Source organism: Pagrus pagrus, assembly GCF_965226575.1.
Source record: "Pagrus pagrus genome assembly, chromosome: 22".
Taxonomy (NCBI): Eukaryota; Metazoa; Chordata; class Actinopteri; order Spariformes; family Sparidae; genus Pagrus; species Pagrus pagrus.
Window position 1 is genome coordinate 9,509,642 of NC_140204.1, and position 24,003 is coordinate 9,533,644.

General features: G+C 41.4%; 4 protein-coding genes across 6 annotated transcripts in view; 1 reads left to right on the top strand and 3 right to left on the bottom strand.

Moving 5' to 3' along the window:
* The window catches only part of dennd4c (DENN/MADD domain containing 4C), a 30,745-nt gene extending 30,268 nt beyond the window's left edge, over window positions 1-477 (bottom strand). Inside the window, exon 1 of the mRNA XM_084344159.1 lies at window positions 354-477. The gene's annotated coding sequence lies outside the window, so the exon portion shown is untranslated. The remainder of the gene's footprint in view (window positions 1-353) is intronic.
* A 1,497-nt stretch (window positions 478-1,974) lies between these two features.
* On the bottom strand, window positions 1,975-8,550 carry haus6 (HAUS augmin-like complex, subunit 6). The gene is made up of 16 exons (XM_084343437.1): window positions 8,089-8,550; window positions 7,834-7,929; window positions 7,664-7,742; window positions 7,138-7,270; window positions 6,828-6,972; window positions 6,145-6,207; window positions 6,012-6,069; window positions 5,633-5,806; window positions 5,078-5,274; window positions 4,725-4,854; window positions 4,459-4,561; window positions 4,309-4,372; window positions 3,861-4,002; window positions 3,642-3,740; window positions 3,366-3,501; window positions 1,975-3,143 (listed from the first exon to the last, which is right to left on the bottom strand). Exons 1-16 carry the CDS (start codon window positions 8,229-8,231, stop codon window positions 2,413-2,415), a joined length of 2,493 nt encoding a protein of 830 aa, XP_084199563.1. The 5' UTR covers window positions 8,232-8,550; the 3' UTR covers window positions 1,975-2,412.
* A 651-nt stretch (window positions 8,551-9,201) lies between these two features.
* plaa (phospholipase A2-activating protein) lies at window positions 9,202-13,950 on the bottom strand. Its single transcript, XM_084344710.1, has 14 exons — window positions 13,706-13,950; window positions 13,085-13,278; window positions 12,896-12,996; window positions 12,565-12,685; window positions 12,115-12,285; window positions 11,820-11,955; window positions 11,533-11,702; window positions 11,241-11,392; window positions 10,934-11,153; window positions 10,778-10,843; window positions 10,624-10,695; window positions 10,369-10,476; window positions 10,001-10,171; window positions 9,202-9,883 (listed from the first exon to the last, which is right to left on the bottom strand). The coding sequence occupies exons 1-14, from the start codon at window positions 13,852-13,854 to the stop codon at window positions 9,315-9,317; spliced, it is 2,400 nt and encodes a 799-aa protein (XP_084200836.1). The 5' UTR covers window positions 13,855-13,950; the 3' UTR covers window positions 9,202-9,314.
* Window positions 10,214-22,356, top strand: zdhhc21 (zDHHC palmitoyltransferase 21). Of its 3 annotated transcripts, none has more exons than XM_084344713.1 (8): window positions 10,214-10,253; window positions 15,825-16,005; window positions 16,145-16,243; window positions 16,377-16,488; window positions 16,768-16,906; window positions 17,278-17,394; window positions 17,949-17,992; window positions 18,581-22,356. In XM_084344713.1, the coding sequence occupies exons 2-8, from the start codon at window positions 15,852-15,854 to the stop codon at window positions 18,711-18,713; spliced, it is 798 nt and encodes a 265-aa protein (XP_084200839.1). In that variant the 5' UTR covers window positions 10,214-10,253; window positions 15,825-15,851; the 3' UTR covers window positions 18,714-22,356. The 3 variants fall into 3 exon arrangements, with proteins under 3 accessions (XP_084200839.1, XP_084200837.1, XP_084200838.1); XM_084344711.1 differs by lacking the exon at window positions 10,214-10,253 and adding an exon at window positions 15,069-15,155; XM_084344712.1 differs by lacking the exon at window positions 10,214-10,253 and adding an exon at window positions 15,188-15,439.
* Window positions 22,357-24,003: the final 1,647 nt, after the last annotated feature.

Sequence of the window (24,003 nt, forward strand, 5' to 3'; positions counted from 1 at the left end):
GGGAGGGGTGTTTCGGGTTGGTGTTATATTCCCAACTGTTGCATCCGACCCATAACTAGGTCAACTTTCGTGCAGGAAATACACCTCACCCCGGGTTTAACAAAAGAAACGTCCCTTCTGTTATTACCCCGTGCAGTGATACGTGGCTGCGTCTCTTTCCGCAGTTGGATAACACACGATGGAAAGTGTAGACCGCAGCAGCGCAACACCAGGAAAATGTATTTTCAGCGGGTGACCTCACTCACACGCAGCTAAAGTCGCGTTAAAATAGCGAAACTACTATTTTTAATTCCCCAAGATAAACTCTCCTCGAGCCGCAGCTAGCTTAATATTCAAAAAATAGGAGCACTTACCAGCTGTTTACACTGCAGCGAGGGACAATGTTGACATGAAGGCAACTTGCTTGTTTTTCCCCGCTCGATATATTCCGTATTTCTACGCACGCCAGTGGAAACGGGTCGAACCGGGACGGCGCGCGGAGAAAAAGCCCACTTCGCAACACTCCTTTGAAACTTTTGCCGGTTACTTCTTCGCCCCGCACTTTCATCTGAAGTTGTCGGCGGAGGCAGGCGCCATGTTTGTGTCTGCGCTGATAGTTTAGCTGGTGAGCTTTTCCTCTAAACGTCTCTTTTCAGACTGGAACCGCCCAGAGAAGAGGAGAGGCTACAGTCCCCGCTGCAACTGACACGGGCAGGCGGGCCGCGGGGAGCGCCGGCAAGCTAGCTCACGGATGGCTAGCATCTTCCGGCGCGCCCTTTCAAAGTAAGACCTCTCCATGGCGAGTAAACAAACGCTGCAATTTTCAGAATAAAGTTATTTATTTATTTAGGACTTTAAATGGTAAATGTTAAATAATACATGTATTATTATTAATAATATTATTAGCCGTAGTTATACATCGTGACACAATTATTACCATATATTGTGCCTCATAATTCTTTTCATACTCTACATTGATGACATAATAAAACATTATTACATTTTAAAAAGTTGTGTTATTGCATATGATACAAAAAAATGGTACATCAAATAATCAAGTACAGGTTAAGATAGACGGTGAATATTGTGAATATATTTATATATAATTTGTAATTCATTAATTGTACATATAGTATATTGTATAAGGTTAGATGGGAGCGTACGAAGGTACACAGGTATACTTCTTCAGCATTTCAGCATAGCATTTCAGATTGTGAAATTACATGCTGTAGTACACAGATGTCATAATGTCAGAACTGTTGTTTCTTCTCATTCTGTCGATAATTTTAGTTAATTTTTTTTAATGTTTTCAACTAAAAATTACATATTGCCCTTTTAAATATACATAAAACTTTTCATATAAATACAATATATACAGAATACTTACTATGCATAGGCCTACACAATATACGTGCACAGGTTTTACACAATGCACAAATCATGGCCAAAGTGTTATAGTGTATATATCTTTTAAATGTAATTTATTTAATTTCACATTTTTGTTTTATTCATTGGTAAAGACTTCTTGGATTGCTGCAATACACATTTCTTTTTCATGGTACAATAAATGGAATTTAAAGACTAAAGGCTACTTTACCTCGATTGAAAATAGTTTTATTGTGAAGGTGAAATTGTTTGACTTCCGGCATTTCTCTGAGTTTTCACTGCTGCCATGACTGTTTTTTTTTTCTCTTTGCTGGTTTTGCAGCTCCTGACGCCCCCCATCTTTGAGACGGAGAAGTTACACCAATACAAAAAAAGGCAAAGCAACAGGTGCATGAGAAAACCCTCATATCTGGATGTTTTTTGCTGCCCTCTTGGAAAATAGTAGCATCAGACCCATTCTGTCTTTTGATGGAAGTGGCTCCCATTTAAAATTCAATGCAAGTCACAAAAAACAGACTACTATAATGAACAAGCACTTTCATGTTATTGATTATTGGACAACCCATCCCTTGCAGACTAGTTTGAAATTGCAGAATAAAGAACGGCATGTATGCATTCAGTTTTTATTTCCAAATGTTTGGAAAAAACACAAAACATGTTAATCGGTCTGACTGACCTTGGTTCATCGCATATTCCTATTATGAATTTCAGAATCCTGTAAAGACATCGTGTGGTTAGAAACAAAACCAATAGTGCATTTAATCTGCTCCCCCCTACATTTTAATACAGTCTGAGTTCCATCTTGAAGACACTCTGAAGTTAGCCATCTTTATTTATACACAAGGAAATGAACCATATTTTACCATTTTATTCAAGCAGCTCATGTCTTATTTTAAATTAAAACAAACTTATGCACAGAAAACTAATATTAAAGTGGGACAGAAGTAGGGTTATTTCACAGCTATGTACAAGTTTATTAAATGTGTATTAAAATCAGGCCAAACAGTTTAAGACAGTTGAGGCTGATAAGTGGTTTTTAACATGTAGTTAACACTTCATGTCATCTATCGGAGAGAATGTGATCAGTTTTGGGAGGCTGTACTCCTGCTTCTTTGGAGATGCGGCTGTCTCCAGTGTGTCTAGGTCCAGTGAGAAGACCTTATCTGTGGCTTCCACTGACTTTGCAGACTCCATTAGCCAGTCTTTGTCCAAAGCAGAAACCATGTGATCATACAGAAGACACTCTGGTGTCCTCTTCCCGTCTTCCACAATGGAGTCATTATCCCTTGTCTGCTGGAGCTGACCAAGATGATGACCCGTGGTTTGCTGCGATTGCTTTGCCTCCGTCTTTAGTGAGGGGATGAGCAGCTCGTCATCATCCTCGCTCTCCATATCCACCGCTTCGTCGTCGAGGCTCAGCAGACTGTCGCAGCTGGGCAACTCTGGGAGAGTTTCCTGCTCGAGACTGAAATGGACAGCGCTGCTGCCCGTGCCGCTGGGACTGTCGAGGGCCTCGGTGTTGAAGGTGTCCCAAAGCAGAGAGGATTTGAGTGAGACCCCCTGTTGGCTGACAGGAGGTTTACTGTTGCTTGTGACAGTGGGATAGATACTGCAGGAGACACTCAGGGAGGGAGCATCGGGGCTCAGCAACACACTGGCAGGCTCATAGAGGGGAGTGAGCCGCCCTGTGACACTGTCGTTACCCGTGAATGACCGCCCCATTTTCTCTGCTTTGTCTTCCTCAAGTGCCTTACGCCAGGAGCTCTTCACATCCATGACTTAAGAAAAAAAAAAAAAGAGGAAATGCTTTAAAATTTTACCAACTGAAACACTGGTGATGCAATGCAATGCCCGCTCTCCTAATCACTATAGCAACTTCATTTTTGAGGCCACATTCATCATTCTTGAACCATTATCAAGTTATTCACACCTTCGTGCATTCGGACAAAATTCACCAAGATTTTAGTCTGAGGCGGCAGATGTGACAGCTCATGACTTACTCAAGCTCTCAGGTGTGCGTGGCAGCTGCTTTCTAGTAGAGAAGGGATCTCCATGAAGTGTGCTGAGGAAGCCCTCCAGATCCCGACCTTTGACCCTGCCTTCCATGGGACTAGTTGTAGTTACAGCATCTGCAAACTAACACACACATACACACACACACTCTATAGTGAGGACTGAGTCTGCGAAATCCTTACTTTTATCCCATGTCATCAACTTTCCCCTTTTACCTCAATTACATAAGACAAATTATGTAAATGAGAGAGTCATCAATATACCTGATCAGCGAGGTTATCACATTCCATGTCTAATATCTGAGTCTTGGTCCTCACAGGAGTCGCCTTCGGTTGAACACGGGTCGTCTTCCTCAGGCTGGCCTAAAAGCAAGCACAAATTTGTTAAACAGGGTTAATCAGATGTACACAATTTCAGAAAGGTAGAGTAAAAAAAAACAAAGAATTTTAACTCGAAACAAAGGTTAGCTGAAATATACTAGCCTGAGCTGGTGGTGCTGATGGAGCCCTAAAAGGCGGGGATGGAGGCGTGTCAAAGAGCCAGTCGAGAGAGGTGTTCGCTTGGGATGATGCCTGAGTGGTGACAGTAGGACTTTCAGTCTTCTCAGCTGTTGCAGGACAAGAGCTGTTAAAAAAAAAAAAAAATTGATTTGTTATTCATAAAACACATTTTAAACAGCATCTGCCCACAGTACAATGTATTTTCCACACAATGCACAAATACAGAATGTCTGCCCCGTATCTGTCCGTGGCGATTTCTCTCAATTCGCCTCGGTCATCAGAGAGCACGGATGATGTAGGGAGGACTAGTGACGGACAGAGCACTGCTCAGGACTGCCCAGGTATCTGCCTCCCATCACAAGCCAAAACACCAAACAAACAACACACTTGAAATTAAACACAAGAGCTGCTCAAAGATAGAGTGCTGTACCTCTGCAGGATAGAGTAACTCGGCTGGACGTCTTCCTGTGATTTACTCTCTGCAGGCTTCGCATCTGAAAAATGGCAACTAGCATGATTAGAAAGACCAACTGCGATATGCGACAAATCAAATGAATACATGTCGTGATATTTTGCTAACCAAGAAGTGTTGCAGGGTACTGGGAGAAGACGCTACTTCTGTAAGTAGCATCCGCAGCCGGTTCAAAAGACAGAGGAGCCATTGGTGAGAGGAAGCCAAGAGCCTAAATAATTAAAAAAAACAAAAACAAGACTGTTAATTAAAATAAGACACGCAACTACAGTGAAATACCTTTCAAGTTGTATAGACAAACTCTTGTTAACCTTTTACACAGAGTTTTTGGCACTACAGGGTTAACAAGTTCAAACCTCCCAAGGACAACTCACAGGATCTTCATTCAGGAAAGAGACGAGTGGCGTCTCTTTCAGTGTATCCATCCACTTCCGGTCCCACTCCGCCTCCAACTCTGTGATGGCACTCCTGACCTCAGGAATTCCTTCCTTGGAAATCTTCTGCCTGGTGGAAAAATAAGTTAATGCACTGGTTTATTGCCCATGATCTTAAAAATATTCCATTATCCATTACAGCTTCTGAACAAATAGTTGAGGGTTTATCGATACTGATATCCACCTCATCCAAGTCAAAGTTAAGTTGCACAATTTAGAAAACTCAAAATGAAATCCATCTAAATAAAAAAAGAAAATTGCGATTAATATCAAGCCAGTGTGTGTCAGTGTACCTGATGAGGTGGATGTTCTGCAGTGTGCGGGCCATCTGCTGACATTTCTCCTGCAGGTGCTTAGGACTGAGCTGGGGCTTGGGGGCATGAGCAACTCGACAACGCTCCTCCTTCAGGAGCTGCAGCGCGTGGTTCATCAGCTCCAACACACACAGGACGTTCAGCTGGCCGGCCTCATAAACATTCCCTGAACTCAACTGGAAAACATGCACAATCATAAACAATCAATGCTTTGACTCAAATAGTTTGGCACACTGATTTAGGTCCATGTCTGCAGTACCATTTCAGCTTTCTCCATCTCTGTATGTCCTTGGGAGGCTTGTAATTATAACCATTTTCATTAAAAATTTAGGCAAAACTGGAGTGCTTTTATCCCAATTTTAAGATTTGATACGGGAGAAAAATGACTGTCCTCTAAGACAAATCACTGATGCCTTATAGCCTGAGGTAACAGTGAATCCATCGACTCAAGAATCAAACAAGAACCGTATGTGCTGTGTTTAAGAATCAACAGGCCTCTGGTAACAGAATAAACTGACTCATCTTCACCCTCACCTGATGTGGGAGCTGTTCAACTCTCTCCAGCAGACACCGGGGAATTTTGAGGGTTTGATCCGTTCCGTCCAGGATGTATTGATCTACATCCCCCTTCAGAACGCTTGCCACTGCATGCTGCTCCTCTTTGGTAGTAGCCAGCATGTCATCAATTGCCGACCACAAAGAGCGCACCTTGAGACAACCAGTAAAGAACAACTTGTTTCAGATTTCAGAATTACAAAAGCCTCCTTCATACTTCTGGAAACTGGCAACAGTATAAATCGATTGAGAAAAGCAGAACGATTGCCATCAGCACTGTTATGTCTTATTAACACTTGGGGAATACAAATCATGTCTTTTGTTTTGTAGGAAGTTTAACAAATAGAAGATTACAGACCCTTTTGATTTTCTCAGCTGGATAAGCTCCCTCCTGTGTAGAAGCACCGCTGTTACGCCTGAGAGCAGATAATCCTGTTAAGTAACTATGAACATACAAGTTAGAATTACTGAGAAAAGAAAATAATACATACTTGAGTAGGTCGTCATACTTGGCACCCTCAGCTCTGATGTCCTTCATAGACTTCACCAGGAGCCTTCAAAAACAAAAGGATAATTAACAAAAGCTCAGACATTTCAGCATGTGGTGGCAGGAAACGCACAGGCACGGCTCTCTGGTATGGCCTCCTTTAGTGGGACAATTCCAGGAAGTGACTGAGCCCTCGCTGACATAATTTGTTTCACCTGTTCTTGTCTTGCTACGACGACTCAACACAGTCTGAAAAAGGGACGCTGATTGCACCTCCAGCAGCGACCAACTGACCTCGTTAACCAGAGGGTTACTAATTAGTTCATATGAAACAGGTGGGGCTTGAAACAAACAGCCAATGAAACATGCAACACCAAAAGCAGTGACATAACACTGAGACAGGAATACCTCTGAAAAGAATGAAAGAAATATTAAATATATTCAGCAAGGTAAACAACTTTCATAGGTCGTTTACCTTGGTAAAGGTAACTTTTTTATTTCCATGGGGTTTTTTTTGTTGTATTTATTAAATGCCAAACTTAAGCAAGTCAGAAAAACTTTAATTTCAGTGCCATGACCTGAGCTGCCAAGTGGTGCGTTAACAAGGTTTACTGTAGCGCTTCTACTGATGTAAATATATAACACCTAGCTCTGTCCAGCTGCCAAGATGGACTACTAAAAACTTACTGGGCTCGTCTCTGGTACTCGTGGAGAAAACGATCCTGATCCACTGCAGTTTTCAAAAACCTGGAGGTGATCAGGTTGAGTCTCTTCGCTGCCATGTCGAGGGAGGAAGCGGGCATCGCTGCAGCCTCAGGAACCCAGGTGCCATCTGAGAAAGAAAATATTGAACGTTATACGATTGTCTTTTGTGTGTCAACTCTCTGGCAAATTACATAAAATGGGATTTAAGTAAGCACTGCTGGGACATCGCTGAATTTAGATTGTGAATACAAGCCACGGATATTGTGAATAAAAGATTTTCTAATAGACCTACCTGTGTTGAATGTCTTCATGTCCTGCAGCATGACGTGATTGGCCAACTGTAGCATCAAACTGATAAACTTGGGGCCTCCGGGTGAGAGGAACAAGGATGCCACCACTTTGGATCCTGCGTTCGCAGTTTCGTCCTACACACGGTTAGAAACAGACAACAGTCATTAAATGATGTAGAGCACGAGAGACAAAACTGCACTTATATTAATACATTATATATAATAATATATAATATTATAACAGCCAGTACGTCTCCATTTCTTTAATTATTCTTCAGATGTTGTTATCACACACTTATGGCAAAGATGTGTTACTGAGGCAATAACAATACACTTTATTGTCCTAAATGACTTTGGTGCACTGAAACCGTAAACCTCACTGGGAATTCAATGATAATACATTTTCCAAAGCATCTTTTTCTTGATTACGATCTCTAAAAATAGTTTTCATTTAGGCATATTTCAGACAAAATACATGCCCATACAGATATCTCTATGATAGGCCAATATCAACACTTAATTTCTTACCATTATTTCTCGCAGCCAAGTGCAGGTCACTTTGCGGAACTCAGCATCTGCTTTGTGGTTCAAAACAGGCCAACAGTTCCTAATCCAAAACAAGTGGGACATTTTCTTTACAATCAATTCAAGGCACATCTTATACATGAATGGCAATAGTCGATCATGTCCAACTTTACCTGTATGCCTCACTGAATCGTGTCGGGTTGAGTTTTTCCAACAGGAAATGTGTTACAAGGTAGCAGGCATCTTTGTTTGGTTTGTCGAACATATTCCTGTTACACAGAATAAGAAAGCTTCAATAATGCTGTGAAGGATAACTTAGCTGTAATCAACACTAACGTGACAATATGTCGAGAAGATCTCGACAAGCCTGATTAAGTTAGCCAATATAATATTGTATGTTAACGTTATGACAATACAATCAGACTCACGGTCCCAGGTTGAGGTGTTTAACGTTAATGTTGGTTTTGCCGGCGATTGACGACGTTACGGCGTCTGGTTGAAATCCAAGCCCGATGAGAGCAAACCAGAGATATTTCCCATTCTTTCTCTGCAACAATACCGGGTTCGCCATTGTTCCGAGATAGAAGAAGCCGGTGTCCGGTGCTCAAAATGCCAGCCTGGCTTAATATTAAACCGCTAGCCAGTTAGCTTTAGCTGCTGGCTAGTTACAAAGTTTACTGTTAGCTAAGTTAGCTTCCAAACTTGTTTTGAGTTTGTCAGCGTACATTTAACAAACTGTTGTGAAACTAGCAAGCGCTACCGATGAACACGGACAAGTAGGATAAGAGCAGGTCCAGTTAGGTTACGTTTGAGTTCATATTTGTCCAACTAAAGTTCCCTAGTTTCAGTGAGAGGAGCGGAAGAGCAACAGCAACAACGCATACCGCCAATTTTTATAGTAACCCGGAAGTTGTTTAGAAGTACTTCCGGTGAGCGAGTGCGTCACCTTTCAAATGTTTTTTTTTAATTTAACCTTAACCTTTTGTCACCATTACCTAAAAAAACGGTCGTTTACATTATACTAAATAAAATAAAAAACTTAATGATTACTAGCTATACAGGTAATGTTTTTATGCACTATATATGATATAATATTATTACTATTATGATATAACCAGCTTGTTTTTATGCGAGAACCTCGTGTAGATACAAGTGTGCCTCATTTTATTCAATTACGGACAAGGTAAACTGGTTTTACATTATCCAAAGAAGCGTTGAAGCTTCAGGCCTGTTTTAATATTCTGTAAACCACTGGAAGGTGACTGCTACCAAGATTAGAAAGACAACTGTATTATTAAATTAAAGCGCTTTCCCCGAATAAGTAGTCTACAGGTAACATCGTAGCAGTCGACTCCACAAAGTGGATAATATAAAACATGTTGAGGTGAAACAGATTTTACTTTACATAGAGTATTATTATTTCATACACATTTTTATGCCATCATTACATGCATTCACCCTACATTTACCCAAACAACAAATCATTCATTGGGGCCTCTGACACTTGTTGCAATAAAAAAAACAAAGGCTAAGCTTATGCAGAGATTTCAATTGTCCTTTTTTTATTGTAGAACATACAATTAGAGTCCACCACAACCGATTAAGCAGAACAGAGTAATAGTAAGAAAGTGATCTATTTTTCTAATCATTCACATCACTGAAGTTCTTTTAAAACCAGCTGGCAACACTCGGCCACCTTAGATGGATCAGACACCGACGAGTACTTGGAAATCTGAGAGTTGACACCCAGGGAGCGAGCCAGGTCCCTGGCTGTCTGGTCTGAGGCCACAGTGGTTCCCAAGGACACCAGCAACCTAAACACAGCCTCCTTGTCTTGAACCGTCTCCAGAGCTCTGCTGGCCACAGACAGGCACTGGGCCTTGGCCTCTAGATCAGGTTGGCTGTGGAGGCAGCCAGCGTAGTTAAGCACCACAGTGGCCAGGGCAATGTGGATGTTCTTATTGCAGACTGTGGCAAGGTCGGCAGCACGTGATAGCACCGTTTCACGCTGGGCCATGAGGAGGGCTCGGCCGTGCCTGCCGCTGAAGCAGTTACACAGAGTCCGCAGCGCCAGCATCTGGTTGGCAGGGCGCCCCTCGGGCCTCATCAGACTCAGCAAGTGGTTGCACAGCTGGACTCCCTCTGCCTCTCCACAGAGGCTCTCGTTAACCAGCGGGTGGCGCACTGCCAGCCTCATAATGTCCAGGACTGGAAACACGATGTCTAGAGTCCAGGGGGAAGGAGAGTTTTGTTAGTGAACAGGAATGAACGAGAGAACCTTAAATCATTTTAATATGCGTTACAGACATCATAAACTGGGTTAGAATGCTGTTGTCGTACCTTCAGGCCAGTGAGCGGCCTTCCAGAGCAGGTTGATCTGTTGGATGGTAGGGGGAGGCTTCGCGGAGACGGGCTCACAGACAGCCACCAGCAGCATCTCCAGGCTTTCCAGATTTTCTTCGGAAAGCTTGTGCTCCTGAGGGGCACCTCCATTCAGCTCCTTCAGCTTGGCTGGTGAGGAAAGAAGAAATGATTGACTTCAACACAGCAAGGAAATTTGGGCATGTCAGGCTGAGATTTACTACTAGGAAAAGTAAGTTCTTTCTGATTTGTTTTGACCAATTCAGAATCTTAACATAGTAGATAGTGATGATAACCTGATCGGCATGACTTTACGCAGACATCAAACCAAAACTTGAAATACTCACAAATGATCTGCGTGCCGTTGGCCTGCTCAAAGGTCACACCGTCAGTCTTGGGGAAGTAGATGTTGGTAGCCGTCTGTCTGAGGGCTGCTGAGGAGTAGGCGCCTCCTCCTGCACAGCAGAGACGGGTATAATCCAATTAGTGTTGCCCTCAACATAAAAGGGTTAAAAACAAAACACAACTGCCATGTACTGTACTAAATAAGTACATGGGTCTACCACTGAACAGCTGCCATAAATGAATCATAAGTGACTCGCCTGTGAAGGGGTCTGCCACGCCTACAGGAGCACTTGGGTTCGGACCCGACCCTGGGATGTAGCGACCGGAGCCTGTGCGGAGGAAAATCAGATGTGTAAAGAAAATCTCTGCCGATGTTCAGATTGTTAAAATCTGTACGTAAACATACTGTACCTGTAAAGGGATCAGCTCCAAAGCCTGGCTTATCGTCAGAACCCCCGGGGATGTACCTAGCTCCTCCTGCCATATAAAGAGACAAAATGCTGTTAAGAAAACAAAACAAATTTAAAGTACATGAGCCAAGACACCGACTGTTTCTGTTGGCCTCACCAGTGAATGGGTCACCTCCAGCGGGTTGGGCTGGTCCCACCACATGTCCTTTGGTGTTCTCTATTATAAAATTGGCAACCTGGTCAAGGAACATGGGGCTGAGGTCATTCTTCTGCAAAAAGTTGTGCGCCGTCAGCCAGGGGTCCTCTGACACATTGTAAGGCAGCTTCATGGATGGCCCTCCCTCGTTCACGTCGATGGTGAAGACGTAGTCGTATTCCTGAGGGGAGATGGGGAGTCATTAATGACTGCTCTCCTGCATGCATGCATGCATAGCTTGCCCTGTCATTAATGCGTATGATCTTACCTTTCCTTCATACATCACGGTCTTGGAGGTCTGTTGGTTCGAGCCTCCGACCACATCTCCGATCTTCATCCAGCGGCCGTCGCTGACGCTCCACTGATACGCCTCCACCTTCTGTCCTTCTTTAATCAGCCGCGTCTGTCCGTCACGATTCCCTGAAGGAAACAAGCAAACAAAACAATCTTGATGAAGAAGTAGCGTCTGCATTTTTTCATTATCAGACTGACTTGTGCAAAGAAACATCAGATACAGTGATTATACATATGATAAAATTAAAGTCAGTCCATTTTCTTACCAGGCTCATCAAGGTGTTCCCTTCCAGGAAGTTCCTCCATTTTGATGTCTCCTAGGTCGCCTGTCTTGGGGTCTATGGTGGCTTTGGAGAGTTCATCCTCAAAGGCCTGCAGGTCCTCTACACTCGCCATGCGGTCCTCAGACTCCGTAAACACACGGATAATGCCATCACTGTGGGCAGAGGAGGATTATCTGGGTTAGTCACAAAAATACTTACTAGTGTGAAATCTTCAAGGAAATCATTTATGGTCTGACCGCACATTAGCGTGTAAAACGCAGTTCTGTTACCTTGCTCCAACGGCTATATCCCCATTAGGTAGAAGACAGCAGCACCAGACAGACTGGGCCGGCAGCCGGATGGTCTGAGAGCACTCTCCCTGCCTCCATATCCTCAAAGTCCTGTCCTCTCCTGTGCTTATGAAATCTAAGAAGGAAAGCATCTGTATGAGGTCAGGGCGAGCCAGCCACCACATTACAGCAGAGAAACAAATGGATGCTGCACCAGCGTGTAGTCACGCACAAGTAACAAGTCACCCGTTCTGTTCTTTCACAGGTCTTTAATTATTCATGTAAGAGAACAAACCTTGGCTATTAGGGAAGACAGCCATGCTGTAGATGTAGTTGGTGTGGCTGTAATAGACTTGTGCACATTCGCCTGTGGCCACCAGCCACCTTCTGATACTCGCGTCATTGCTGCATGAGAAGAACTCAGCGTTGCTGATCACTGCTAGTCCCCTTACACAGTCCTCATGACCTAAAATAGAAGACACAATGAAAGATAGTGGACAAAAAGTGTTTGAATTATTATTACCATTTTTTATTATGTTCATTTATCACCAAAAAATGACACAATTTATTATTTTAAATGTTTTAATATGACATAACTGTTGATTGTTGAACTGTTATAGTTATTTGATAAAACCGGTTCAAACATTTAACAGAATCGAGGCTGAACTGCTAACTTCTGTTCTGTTAATCAGTGGTGACGAGTTCGAAAACAAAAAGAATGTAGTGTTCCTCCGCAAACTCTCACCTGTAAATGTCTTCTCACATCGGCCCGCTTTCCAAAGCCTGATGGTCTTATCCGCTGATCCAGACAGCATAAGGCCTTGTTCAGGTAAGATTACCACTGCCCACACAGCTGCGGAGTGTCCCTGTGGCAAACAAGCAGAGATGTTGCTCTATCACGCTGCCTGACCATATCTATGCGTGTTCCAGTGGGAAAGATGTAATCGCTATATAAGAACAAATGTCTACCGCAGTCACTGTCACAGAAAGCAAACTTTTGACTAACCGCGTCTTAAGGAAAACCCTCCTACGAGAAGATCAGAGTAACATGTACCATCACAGAAGCGTTAGTATACCTCCAAGGTCATCATGCACTTCTCATTGAGCCACACTTTGGCTGTGGTGTCCCAGGAGCCGCTCAAGAGTGTCCCAAACTTGCCAGACGACAGAGTGCAAACTGTGGAGATTGAGCGTTAGAACCAGAGATGCTTCCAAATAACAGCAGAGCAAATGAGATGCTTATTTGAATGTAAGGCACACCTCACCTGTATTTTTGTGTCCCTTGAGGGTGAATAGGGCCTGAGGTTGGTCCAACGTGAAAACACAAATGTTATTATCATTTCCACCTGTGGCAATGAGTCCTCTAGGATATGTTTCGCTGGGCGCAATGATGCATACACAGGATACAAAATTTGAGTGGCCAGACATACAGTGCATCTCTGTGAAGCCTTTGTCTGGGCTGTCAAGAGGAGGAGAAAGAGAGCAAAGGCATGTTAGGTGTACAGTTACTTGTGGTGGGAACAAGTAGTTGACAAAGGTGTGGCCGATAACTTCCAGAAGGGTCAGTAAATTTAAATGGCTGACAAAAAACACAACAGCACTCTAAACGTGTTGAACTTTAGCAAGTATTGCAACACCCGCGCTGTGTCCTGAATGAATGACAAAGCTAATTTGAGTAGACGTTAGCAGAGCGCTGACTAGCCAAGTTAGCTACCAACGTTAACATGAGTTTATTACGAGTAAATGACTTCAGTGTGGGTTGTTACGTCTCTTTCTACTTTCGCTAGTCAGGCCACATTTCCTGACAACACAGCTACGTATAAACTGAAGTTAATCGCAGCCAGCCATCACAATTACTTAGTCAGTAGCAGGCTAATGCTAGCTACCTTGAGTTTGGTACCCAGACTCTTCCGGTTCGGTCTCTGGACACAGACACGAAAGCTCCCTCTGGAAAAGCAGCCGACGCGAGTCCCCTAACGTCCATTTCGTGGCCCGGGATGGAGCACCTGAGTTTGTATGAGTTAGACGATGCCATTTTGCCCCGATAACACAATGAAACTACCACAGCGGAGTTGTGCTAAGCGGCGTCGCTGTCAACAAACTCCGGCCGCTAGCGGAAGTTGAATTACGTCACTAATCTCACCATTCCAATTAATATAATTTAATTTAATTGAATATGTGTGGTGGTAGGCTTAAAGCACTGTCACTGATAAAATATATCCACAACTATATTTTTTTAAAATAACGGGATTGATAGAAACAGACTGCCTCCTCTTGTATTAATCATGTTTGACCGGAAGGCGGCAGCAGACAGTTGTTCCCACGGATGATGGTGCACTGCGCTCCAACCGCCCACCTGTCACAGCGGCTGCGTCAAGCTGCCGGAAACAGGACACAACAGGAAACTGGAATAAAAGCCTGAACTTTGCAAATGAAAAAATAAAATGAATATTTAAAAAAAAAAGTCATATTTCATTAATTATTCTAAATAGTCTCTGTGGGAATAGCAGCAATACACCGCACAAAGGCAATGTGAAGAAAAAAAAAAGAAATTGAATAAAAAATAAGCATTCCATGTCTCTCATATAATATAATATAATATAATATAATATAATATAATATAATATAATATAATGAAGACAATACTTGATTGCCAAGAAAATGATAACTGTTAATTGGGAGGACGATAACTCAATGGAAGCAGAGATTAAAACAGGTCTACAGATGAAGATGGACGTGCTCAGGCTGTTAAAGCAATAAAGTGCCTTTTTAACGGACTACCATATAAAATGTTTCCATATAATCGACCCTGCTCTGCGGAGATAGTCTGTCACTTTTTAAAATGTCATTTATTATTCTTTTTATTATATTATTTATTTTTATTATAAAAGGAGTGCCAAGGGACGACGTCTTATACTGATGTGATAGGGGGCTTTATTGGAAGTTCTAACAATAGATAATATAATATAATTTACCAAAAAAATACAATTATAAAGAAAAACACAACAAAGAAAGGGGAAACCACAGCATTTGAGAAGTTGAAAACAGCGTGTAGTCACATTTGCTTGAAAGATTGATGAACTACCTGTCAGCTAATGAATCCATTGCTTTTTTATGTATAAAAGAAAAATACCCTAATATCAAAAAACACAGTCAAAAATGATCCACTCCCTCTCTGAGTTCCACGTCTTTTATTTTGTAAACACACCGGAAGTGTGTGTTTTTCCCCTGCAGGTAACGAAGCAGCGCTCCTGTCCAGCCCACAGAGGCTCGGATGAGGAAGTAGCCACAGTGATACGTGCGCTGAATTGGACAGCTTAAAACAAAAAAAAAAAAGTATGTACCTTTTCATTTTTTGTGTAGGATACCGTCACTGACGCTAAAACACGTTGAATTATTTAATTAGCGCTTGAACGACACGGAATGACGTTAGCCCGCTGATGTTAGCTAACACACTGAGGGCTACAGAGCCAAGCCCATCGCGGCTGTCAGTGGGCTCAGTGGTATGAATGATGGAGCAGGCGAGGCTCGGCAATAACAAGGTTACGAGTGCAGACCCAGCAGGGTTTATGAGGGCTGTTTCAGACTGTGTTGGATCACCCTGGTACTGCTGATGTCAGGTATCTGTGTGAGGTGTGAGGTGGTCCCTGGCTTGTTTACAGACACCTGCTTCATAGCACAGTAGTAAGGCCTGTATAGATGACATGAGCTGATGTGCCCCTCATCAGTATCATATAATAGTCATCTATACATAATGACTCAGACTGTCATGTAACAGTATTGATGGGATAATATCATAATTTTGTGTGATAGATCATTTGAAACAGAGCAAATTCAAACCCTACAACATCAATGAGGCAATAATACAAACTCAGACATGTTTATTTCCCCCGTAACTGAATAAACACGTTTGAATTTCCTCTCCACAACTACTTAGTGCCCCACAATGTTCCTTTATGTAACAAAAAAAACTGTGTTTATGTGTGTGTGCTTTGTGCTCTGTAGGTTTCCCCCCTGGAGTCCCCAGCAGCCATGAAGCTCCGACTGCACTTTGTGGTGGACCCCATGGGCTGGCTGTGCATCAGCATGGTGTTTGGGATTTGGCTCTACAACAGTTTCTTTATTCCCAAACTGGTTCTACTACCGCACTACAATGAAGGACACATCCCTTGGGCCATTGTTGTTTGTGAGTATCATGGTTTACGCTGCATGAGAGGATTGTTTGGGAGTAAACCACCGAACCTAAGTTACTGGTATTTCGAGATTGGCCCCAAGTGTATGATTCACACGTTCAAAATAGAGCTGATCGTTGTGTATTCATTCAGGTTATTACATAGCGTCAGCGCTCTGCATAGCGGCCCTGTTCAGAGCTTCCACGGCGGATCCTGGTCGTCTTCCTGTGGACCCCCACATACCTCACTCAGGTATGGATACAGTCATGTATAAAACGGATATCAGCTTCTGATTCTACCTTTACACCAAAGTCAATAGGTTTGAATGTGTTATTACTGTGTCGCCATGTCAGCTACACTGCTGATTGTTGTTTTAATGTCACAGAGCGAGAGCACTGGGAGTTGTGCAACAAGTGCAACTTAATGAGACCCAAAAGGTCCCACCACTGCAGTCGTTGTGGTCATTGTGTACGCAGAATGGACCACCACTGTCCTTGGTAAGGATACATACACCCTCACGTGGGTCTTACCTCATGTTTCAGACATATATAGCTTTGAAAAGTCAAGCTTGCCCTCCAACATCTGAGTTTAGTTATCCAGTGTGATGCTTGCATAAAATGGCAGTTGTAAAGTATTTACTCATCACGCACTATTACATCAAGAGACGTTTTACAGACAAATACTGTCTTATATTCGACTCATTTATTTATTTACTTACTGTAATAAAAAAAAAGCGATATAAGATCGTATCTTAAATCCTGTTTATGTCCTTCCAGGATCAATAACTGTGTGGGAGAAGACAACCACTGGCTCTTTTTGCAGCTCTGTTTCTACACTCAGGTTCTCAGTTTATTCACCCTGGTGCTGGACTTCTGCCAATACTACTACTTCCAGCCTCTGACAGAACTCGACCAGGTACATTCTGCACGAAGATAAGTCAACGATATGCTCCGCTGACGTGTAGATAAAGTTTTAGAGCTCACAGACTACATTTTTAGTCATGCTTATTGTTGGACTAAAAGTAATTGCTGTATTTATTTAGTTATCTCAAAAATGCAGTGTGGCAACTGGGTATATCAGAACTAAATGCTTTGTTACATAAGACTGGTGAAACAGAAAGATTAATATTCAAGGTCATGTTGATGAAGTGCTGTATCGTAGGCAACTGGACCTAACGACTCTGAAACTCAGAGTTCACCCGTGACCTTAACGCCTCTGTAAGGACACTAAAATAAAAGGATTATACACTAAAGAATTGTTCTGTTTGTTCTGTTTTCCTCTGCCAGGAGAAGTTTACAACACGCCATGAACTGGCTCTGCTGCGAGTCTCAACGCTCATGGGTTTGGTCATGTTCGGTGGCATGTCCAGCTTATTTTACACTCAGATGACGGGCATCCTCTCTGTGAGTACTGAATACTGACTTATCTTCAAAAGACTTCCAAAGCTAATGTAAGGTGATGCTACTGGTTATAATTATATCCAGATTCATTTTGCTTGTTTGTCCTGTCGAAAGCAAGTTCTGTCTTTTCGAGGACGATCCGGCAAACGAGGCAGCAGCTCGCACAGCTTCAGTCGGGACGACATGACGTAGTGCACAAAAATAAAACAATCAATGCCAGTAATGCAGGGATCAATGGTGAAGAAACAAGAGAGAAAGTCTGGGGTCGGGCTGTGTGCATGCAAGAGTTGAATTCTTAATACCTTTGATGACATAACAAAGTAATCTTTCTTGCGAGCCAAAGTGTTTTGCAAGCTTTCATTAAGAATTTTGGCAGAGCTGCAATGCTAGAAGCGTCTTGACTTAGAGGTGGGAAACAGCAAGCTGGTATTCAAAGACAAACAGCTTAATGATGCTAATGTTTCTGGGTCATCATTTCACACTTTAATCAAGGTCCCAAATTATCACGATGGAGCTTATTTTGTGAAATGCATTGTCTTTTTCCTTTTTCCTTACAGGATACTACCACCATAGAGAAAATGGCTCACTTCTCAAATGAAATGTGAGTCTGTTTAACTCTGTCTTACAAAATTGCCAGAAACAGTTTATATTTACATTAAAGAAATCATTAAAAAAATGTACGTATTAGCTAGAATTGAATCTTGTTTTACACAAGAGTGTTGGATAAGGACGGGACAGGGCTAGCTGGTTAGCATGCTAACTTCAGTAGATATCTCTGTAATACAACACATAGACGTCATTATACCAAAACTATTATTTCTTCCCATTCTGTTGATTATTTTGTTTCCAGTCTTTCTGCTAAGCTAAGCTAACTGGCTTGTGGCTCCAGCTTCATATTGAGCGACGTTATAAAAAGCTCAGCAAGAAAGCGAATAATTGTGTTTCTGAAAATGTTGAACTATTCCTTTAAAGCTGCCGTGGGGGTTTAAGCTAACTTCCTGTCCGTTTTGCAGTTAGCTACAGTTTTACTGCATGAGCTTGGGGAGGAGAGACATGGGTTACTTGCCAAACACTTTTGGAATAAAGAGCTATTTAACACTGAATATCACCTACAGCTGCTTTAATACGCCCTTATAAGACAAGTTTTAACATGAATAATTGCTTCTTTTTTTTTTTTTTAAATTGACAGATTTGGCTCAAAGAGAACCTGGCAGTGGGCACTAGCTGAAGTTTGCGGCACTCGCTGGAAACTCCTGTGGTTCATCCCGCTCCGAAACAGGCAGCCGCTTCAAGCCAGCCACCACTTCCGCACCCACGTGTAGGTCGGTAGCACTACAGCACCTCCTACCTGCACAGATGGTAGGGCTGCCACGATGAAACACTGTAAACACACTTAAGAATCCATCTGCTCGCCTTCACCATCCTCTTTCGTGCTATGGGAGCTGGGCAGCAGTCTTGGTTTGTCAGTGGATACTTTAAGCTTTTTTGTTTTTCCCCTTTTTTATTTTTTTATTTTGCCTTTCTCTACAAGACCCAGACTGGCAGTAAACAGGGTCAAGAAACACCTGGCGGGAAATTGTTGCTTTTTTTACTCACTGTGACTGCTACTTTCAGCATTTGGAAACCACTTTTAATGGCTAATTGCATCAAAAGGACGGAAGTCTTCGCTTGAAAGCAGCTGGCGAAAGGGACCCCTCTCAGGTTACTTTAATAAAGAGCCTTCACTACTGACCTTTAATCAACTACAGACAGAGCTAGGATAACTTCAGTGTCTATCAGAAAGGCATTTTTTGTATAAAGTTTGTGCCTTGTTTCTTTTAACTATGTCCATTTTATTTGTCGCGCACAAGAAGTGTTTTTGTTTCGTGTTTCCTGGTTGGTGATCTTCCAGTTTGGAATGATGAAGGGATCTGGCAACAACTGCATTCCTGCAATTGGTAATCATCTGATGATCTATGAATGGTATTGCATTGTTTTATGACCGTTTATCTATGAAGTAGTGTTTTATGAAGCATGGCCACAGAACAAAGTTCTTAACTTGATTACTGAAATGATATACTTTTATGACAAATGACCAGCCGGACATGAAGATGTGTGATAGTAAGCAGGCAGTCAACACTTCCAAAATTAGAAAGAAGTTTATACAATCAATCGTAGGCTGTAGATGCTGTAGTCAAAGCTGCTGTATAATCGACTAGTTTCTCTCAGTATAACAAACATTTCACAGCAACATTGATATCTGACCTGACCATTACCTGTTGTGAAATCCTTTTTGAAGGGGTTTGTCATATACTATGATCAAAAATCCCCTGTTTGTCCTCAAACAATAGTCTGAAATTTTGGGAAATGTCACAAACCTTTTTTGCTTTAGTTAGAGGAGAAGGTTGATATGACTCTCATGTTTGTGAGCTAAATATGAAGCTACACTATAAATGTAAAAGATTGACTTTGAAAAAGTCAGAAAATAGATTATCTAAGAATTGTCAAGTCGACTAATCATTCCAGTTGTACAAACTAAGAAGTTATAAAAACTTAAAGGTGCAATATGTAATTGGCTGACTACTGCCAACTGTAGCTGCCGTTAGCTAGGTAGCTCAGTTAGCTGTGCAGCTAGCGGTCCGGGCTAGGAGCTCGGAGCACCGGTGAAGAGTCGCTTGCACAGGAGCTTTGAACCCGGAAGGCTTCTGGTTAGCATGCTAAGCATTGCAACACAATACATAGATGTCATGACGTCAAAACTGTTATTCCTCCACATTCTGTGGCTAATCTTACTGAAGTCTTGAATGTTTTCAACCAAACTTCTTACATATGGCACCTTTAAAGTTATTAGTCTGCTTTACTTTTGAGGTAATTGGTTCTCTAGATTTTTTTGAAGTAAAGTCACACAGCCAGCAGTTGTTTAGCTCAGCTTATCTTAGCATTAAGACATAAATACCCTGTAAAACCACAGCTTGTTACATTTTATGCTTCACAAGATATAAATTCGAAGTAGTGAGCTGCTGATAGGTTAATTTTGTTACTTTTGGACTGAGCAAGGCTAGTTTCCTCCTGTCTTTATGCTAAGCTAAGCTAACCGCCTGCTGACTATAATTTTATATTGGTACAGACATGCGTGGTATCAATCTTCTCGTCTAACTCTCGACAAAAAGCCAAAACATTTTTTTTCCCAAAATATTGTACTAATCTTTTCAATTGTCTGTTTAGCTTGAGTCCGCTCTGTCAACCATATCACTTAAAATGCAGCGTCTTTCATTTTAGGTCTCCTGAGCATAAAAATTGTTATTTATACTTTTCATTTTAGTGCTACATCTGTTATAATTGAGTCTTACATGTGTCTAAAACATGTGGCTTTATAAATACGTATCTTTATATGAAAACTAGCAGATTAGTCTACATGTGGTGACAAACAGCTAGTTAACACTTGACACAACTTTGACAATTTATTGACGGTGTTTTGCTGTAACACTATGGAACTGTTAAGAGATTTTATTGAATACTTTAAGAGTATACTTAAGGATAAAGATGATTCAGTGCTTAGTCATACTAGCATAGTGTGGTTGTCCTTGTCTATAATACTTGGCAATCCCATAGCTAAACCTGTATGTTAACAAAGCTTGCCATGTGTGGGAATATAATACATTATCCAAGCAGTTTAAGTGCCTTTCTAGGTCTTCTTTTTACTCTCATACTACATCGCCATCACGTTGGTCTCCGTTAAAGCCAAAGACCTGGGGAAATGTTGCAATAGTCAGCAAGCATTAAGTAAATGCATGTTTCACCAAATTTCTGAAGGTAGCGGTTCGATATTATGCACTGATTTACACATTAGCACTCTGTTTTACTGCACCACTGGTACTCTTGAAAGAAAGTCTTTACTTGAAGTTATTATATTCGATGTTTATCCTCTGTTTTTATTCATATCTTTAATCTGATTGTTAGCGTTTGCATGAGCGTGTGTTGATAAATTTGCTCAGTGGTTTTTATAACTCAGATTCAGGTTCTTGGATGTTTGTGCGAATAAGTATTATAACTATTATATATATGTTTTTTTTGTGGTGGTGGCGTTGGTGGGATGATAGGTTTGCAAATGTGTGTGATTGGTATTTAAGAAGGGGGACTGATAGATTATGTTTACTGTTTTGTTTTGTTCTGTTTTTTTGTTTTTTACAAATCATTTTTGAAAGCAATAAGCATTGTGTATCTGTAAAGCCATTCTTATTGTAACATCAGTAGTGAAAATCTGAAATGTATTGTGACGCATATAAACTGGGCGGATGATTTTCACTCGTTACTCACTAACCACTGGCTACCTAACTTAATTGTTTGTCAATCGTGTCCTCTTTAGCCCCTCGGTTTGGATTTACTGTAGATGCTGTGTATAGTTTTACAGAATATCTTCAGTTAACAACGTGTCAGCTGCAACGCCTCATGCGGTCGGGAACAAGAATAACAGAGAGGCTCGAGTTCCTTTGATTTCAACCGAGAGCTGCTACAGTATGGAGGTGTGAGCATGTCAAAGAGGCTGTGCTTACTCTCTTCTCTCCTGACAGCCATTTTCCCGGTGTTCCCCAGGGCTCTCAGTTTGGACCTGTGCTGTTTCGTTCACATTGTTCATTTGCTGTTTCATTTGAATGTGTTTTTCTAAGCTATGTTTTGTTTAACTCAGACCTCAAACACTGGAACAGTTACGTTTTGTGAATTAAATGAATACACCATAAATATCTTATCCATTTCCTTATGCCGAGGAAGCTTTTAAAAAAAAAATCATTGATTAATCACGAAAAGCTGTATAAATTGTGATTATAGAAAATATCATATAGGTATTCATATTCTAATAAATTAGATTCTGGGTAAGTTTGAGTTGATTCTTTTCTCCTTTTTCAACTTGCTGTATAGCAACCTCAAGTTTGGCTGCAGCTGAAGCTCTTTATTGTACTATTATCTAAATAAAATGGGGGAAATTAGCATGTTTTGTGACATTTTGTTACATGTTATTTCAATATTTTAATGCTTTCTGTTAATTCTTCTGTTCTTTTACTGAGGTCTTTTATTCTATTTCCACCTTGGGATAGTGATTTGATTTGAATTATCTTCCAGCCTGGCTCTTAATGTACTTCCAGGTCAAACTATAAGTGACCTCCCCTGGACACTGATGCCTGTTACTACTCTTTTTGTTTACCTTGCATGTCAGTGAAGAGGACATGTTTCTTATGTCATTTCTGAAGTGACAAATTAGAGGGAAAACCATTGAAGTGAAGCAGTTTGGCCACTACGAGCCTCTAGGGCAGCTTCAGTGCTGCTTGTTCTTCCAGTCTGTGAACTGTACAGGAGGAATGACGCGATCCTTCCACAGTATATTACCTCATTTTGGTGTTTTGGTGGTGGACACCTCCCAGCTGTTCGGTTCGGTTGGGATCTTGTGATTGTGAAGGTCTTCACCAAGGACCCTGTGGAAATGGAAGCATCTAAATATAAATATCATTAGAATTTTCTTTGTTGTTGTCATCTGTCTGCATAAATCAGATTTATTCAGCTTTTTAAGACTTCAAACTAGACATGAATTGAATCCACAGCTATCCGGTGTAACACAGACTCGTGCTGATGCAACCCAATGAAGCTGATGAGGTAAAACATTTAATAAATTGTCTTTGTACTGTTTTCTTTCTATTATATATCAAAAAGCATCAGTGTTTTTATGTTTTACACAACTTTATTGGAATCGTGGTTGTATGTGGCGGCACCACAGAGTTGTTTTCTGCTACGGACAAGATGATATTCACTTAAAACAAAAAAGACAAACGTTTTTATTCTTTTTTCAGCTATCTTTGTGGTAAATACCTACATCTGAAGGACCCGACTGCTTCTCAGTACAGCGTGTCACAATAAGAGCCCAGGACTTCTGTCGTCTCCCACCAAATGGTCATTGTCCTGAACAGCTCTTAAGCCTCAGTGAGGCGTGTGTAATGTGTGCACGATCCATGAACGTAAGCCATGTGTGTTGTCAGAAGTGGTAACATGTTTCAAACACACACACACACACACACACACACACACACACACACACACACAGTATTGCTCTCAGCAGCACCAGCCGGCTCGGTCACGACCAACCAAAACCTTGATTTGTCCACAGTCCTAACCAGGTCAGGACGATGAGGATCTAGATTTTTGATCACAATTTTCTCAGTATTAGTTAAATGACACATGGTAAGAAGTGATCATTGAAGTTAAAGTCCTTAAAACTCCAATAAGAGACATTCAAAAAGACTTTTATTTGGGAGTGGTAGGGGTAATGTTGTGTTAAAAGTACTGTCAATGCTAATCCCAGATATAGAGAGAGTATTACTGCCATATCAGGAGAAGAAAAATGGAATTGGTATCAGATTTAGAGATACTTTATTGATCCCTGAGGGGAAATTGCCTGCGTAATAGCTGCTCCCATTCAAAAGTCTTAGAAATATGTAGACACACAAAAACTATATATAAGCAAGAATAATACAAATAGAATAAAAATATAAGAAATGTTCACTCTACTAGAAATATATCTCTATATAAATGTTATTATAAATTAAATAATGCTACAGTTGAAATATGGGTTATTGCACATTATTT

Coding starts and splice junctions, on each gene's coding strand:
- haus6 (XM_084343437.1), bottom strand. CDS start 8,231: ATGGCGAACCCGGTATTGTTGCAGAGAAAGAATGGGAAATATCTCTGG. Junction 3,741..3,860: donor CATCAGCACCACCAGCTCAG/GCTAGTATATTT, acceptor GCTTGCTTTTAG/GCCAGCCTGAGGAAGACGAC. Junction 3,502..3,641: donor GTGATAACCTCGCTGATCAG/GTATATTGATGA, acceptor TGTGTGTGTTAG/TTTGCAGATGCTGTAACTAC.
- plaa (XM_084344710.1), bottom strand. CDS start 13,854: ATGGCATCGTCTAACTCATACAAACTCAGGTGCTCCATCCCGGGCCAC. Junction 13,279..13,705: donor GTCTGGGTACCAAACTCAAG/GTAGCTAGCATT, acceptor TCCTCTTGACAG/CCCAGACAAAGGCTTCACAG. Junction 10,172..10,368: donor CAACGGCACGCAGATCATTT/GTGAGTATTTCA, acceptor TTTCCTCACCAG/CCAAGCTGAAGGAGCTGAAT.
- zdhhc21 (XM_084344713.1), top strand. CDS start 15,852: ATGAAGCTCCGACTGCACTTTGTGGTGGACCCCATGGGCTGGCTGTGC. Junction 16,006..16,144: donor CCCTTGGGCCATTGTTGTTT/GTGAGTATCATG, acceptor GTATTCATTCAG/GTTATTACATAGCGTCAGCG. Junction 16,907..17,277: donor CTCTGACAGAACTCGACCAG/GTACATTCTGCA, acceptor TTCCTCTGCCAG/GAGAAGTTTACAACACGCCA.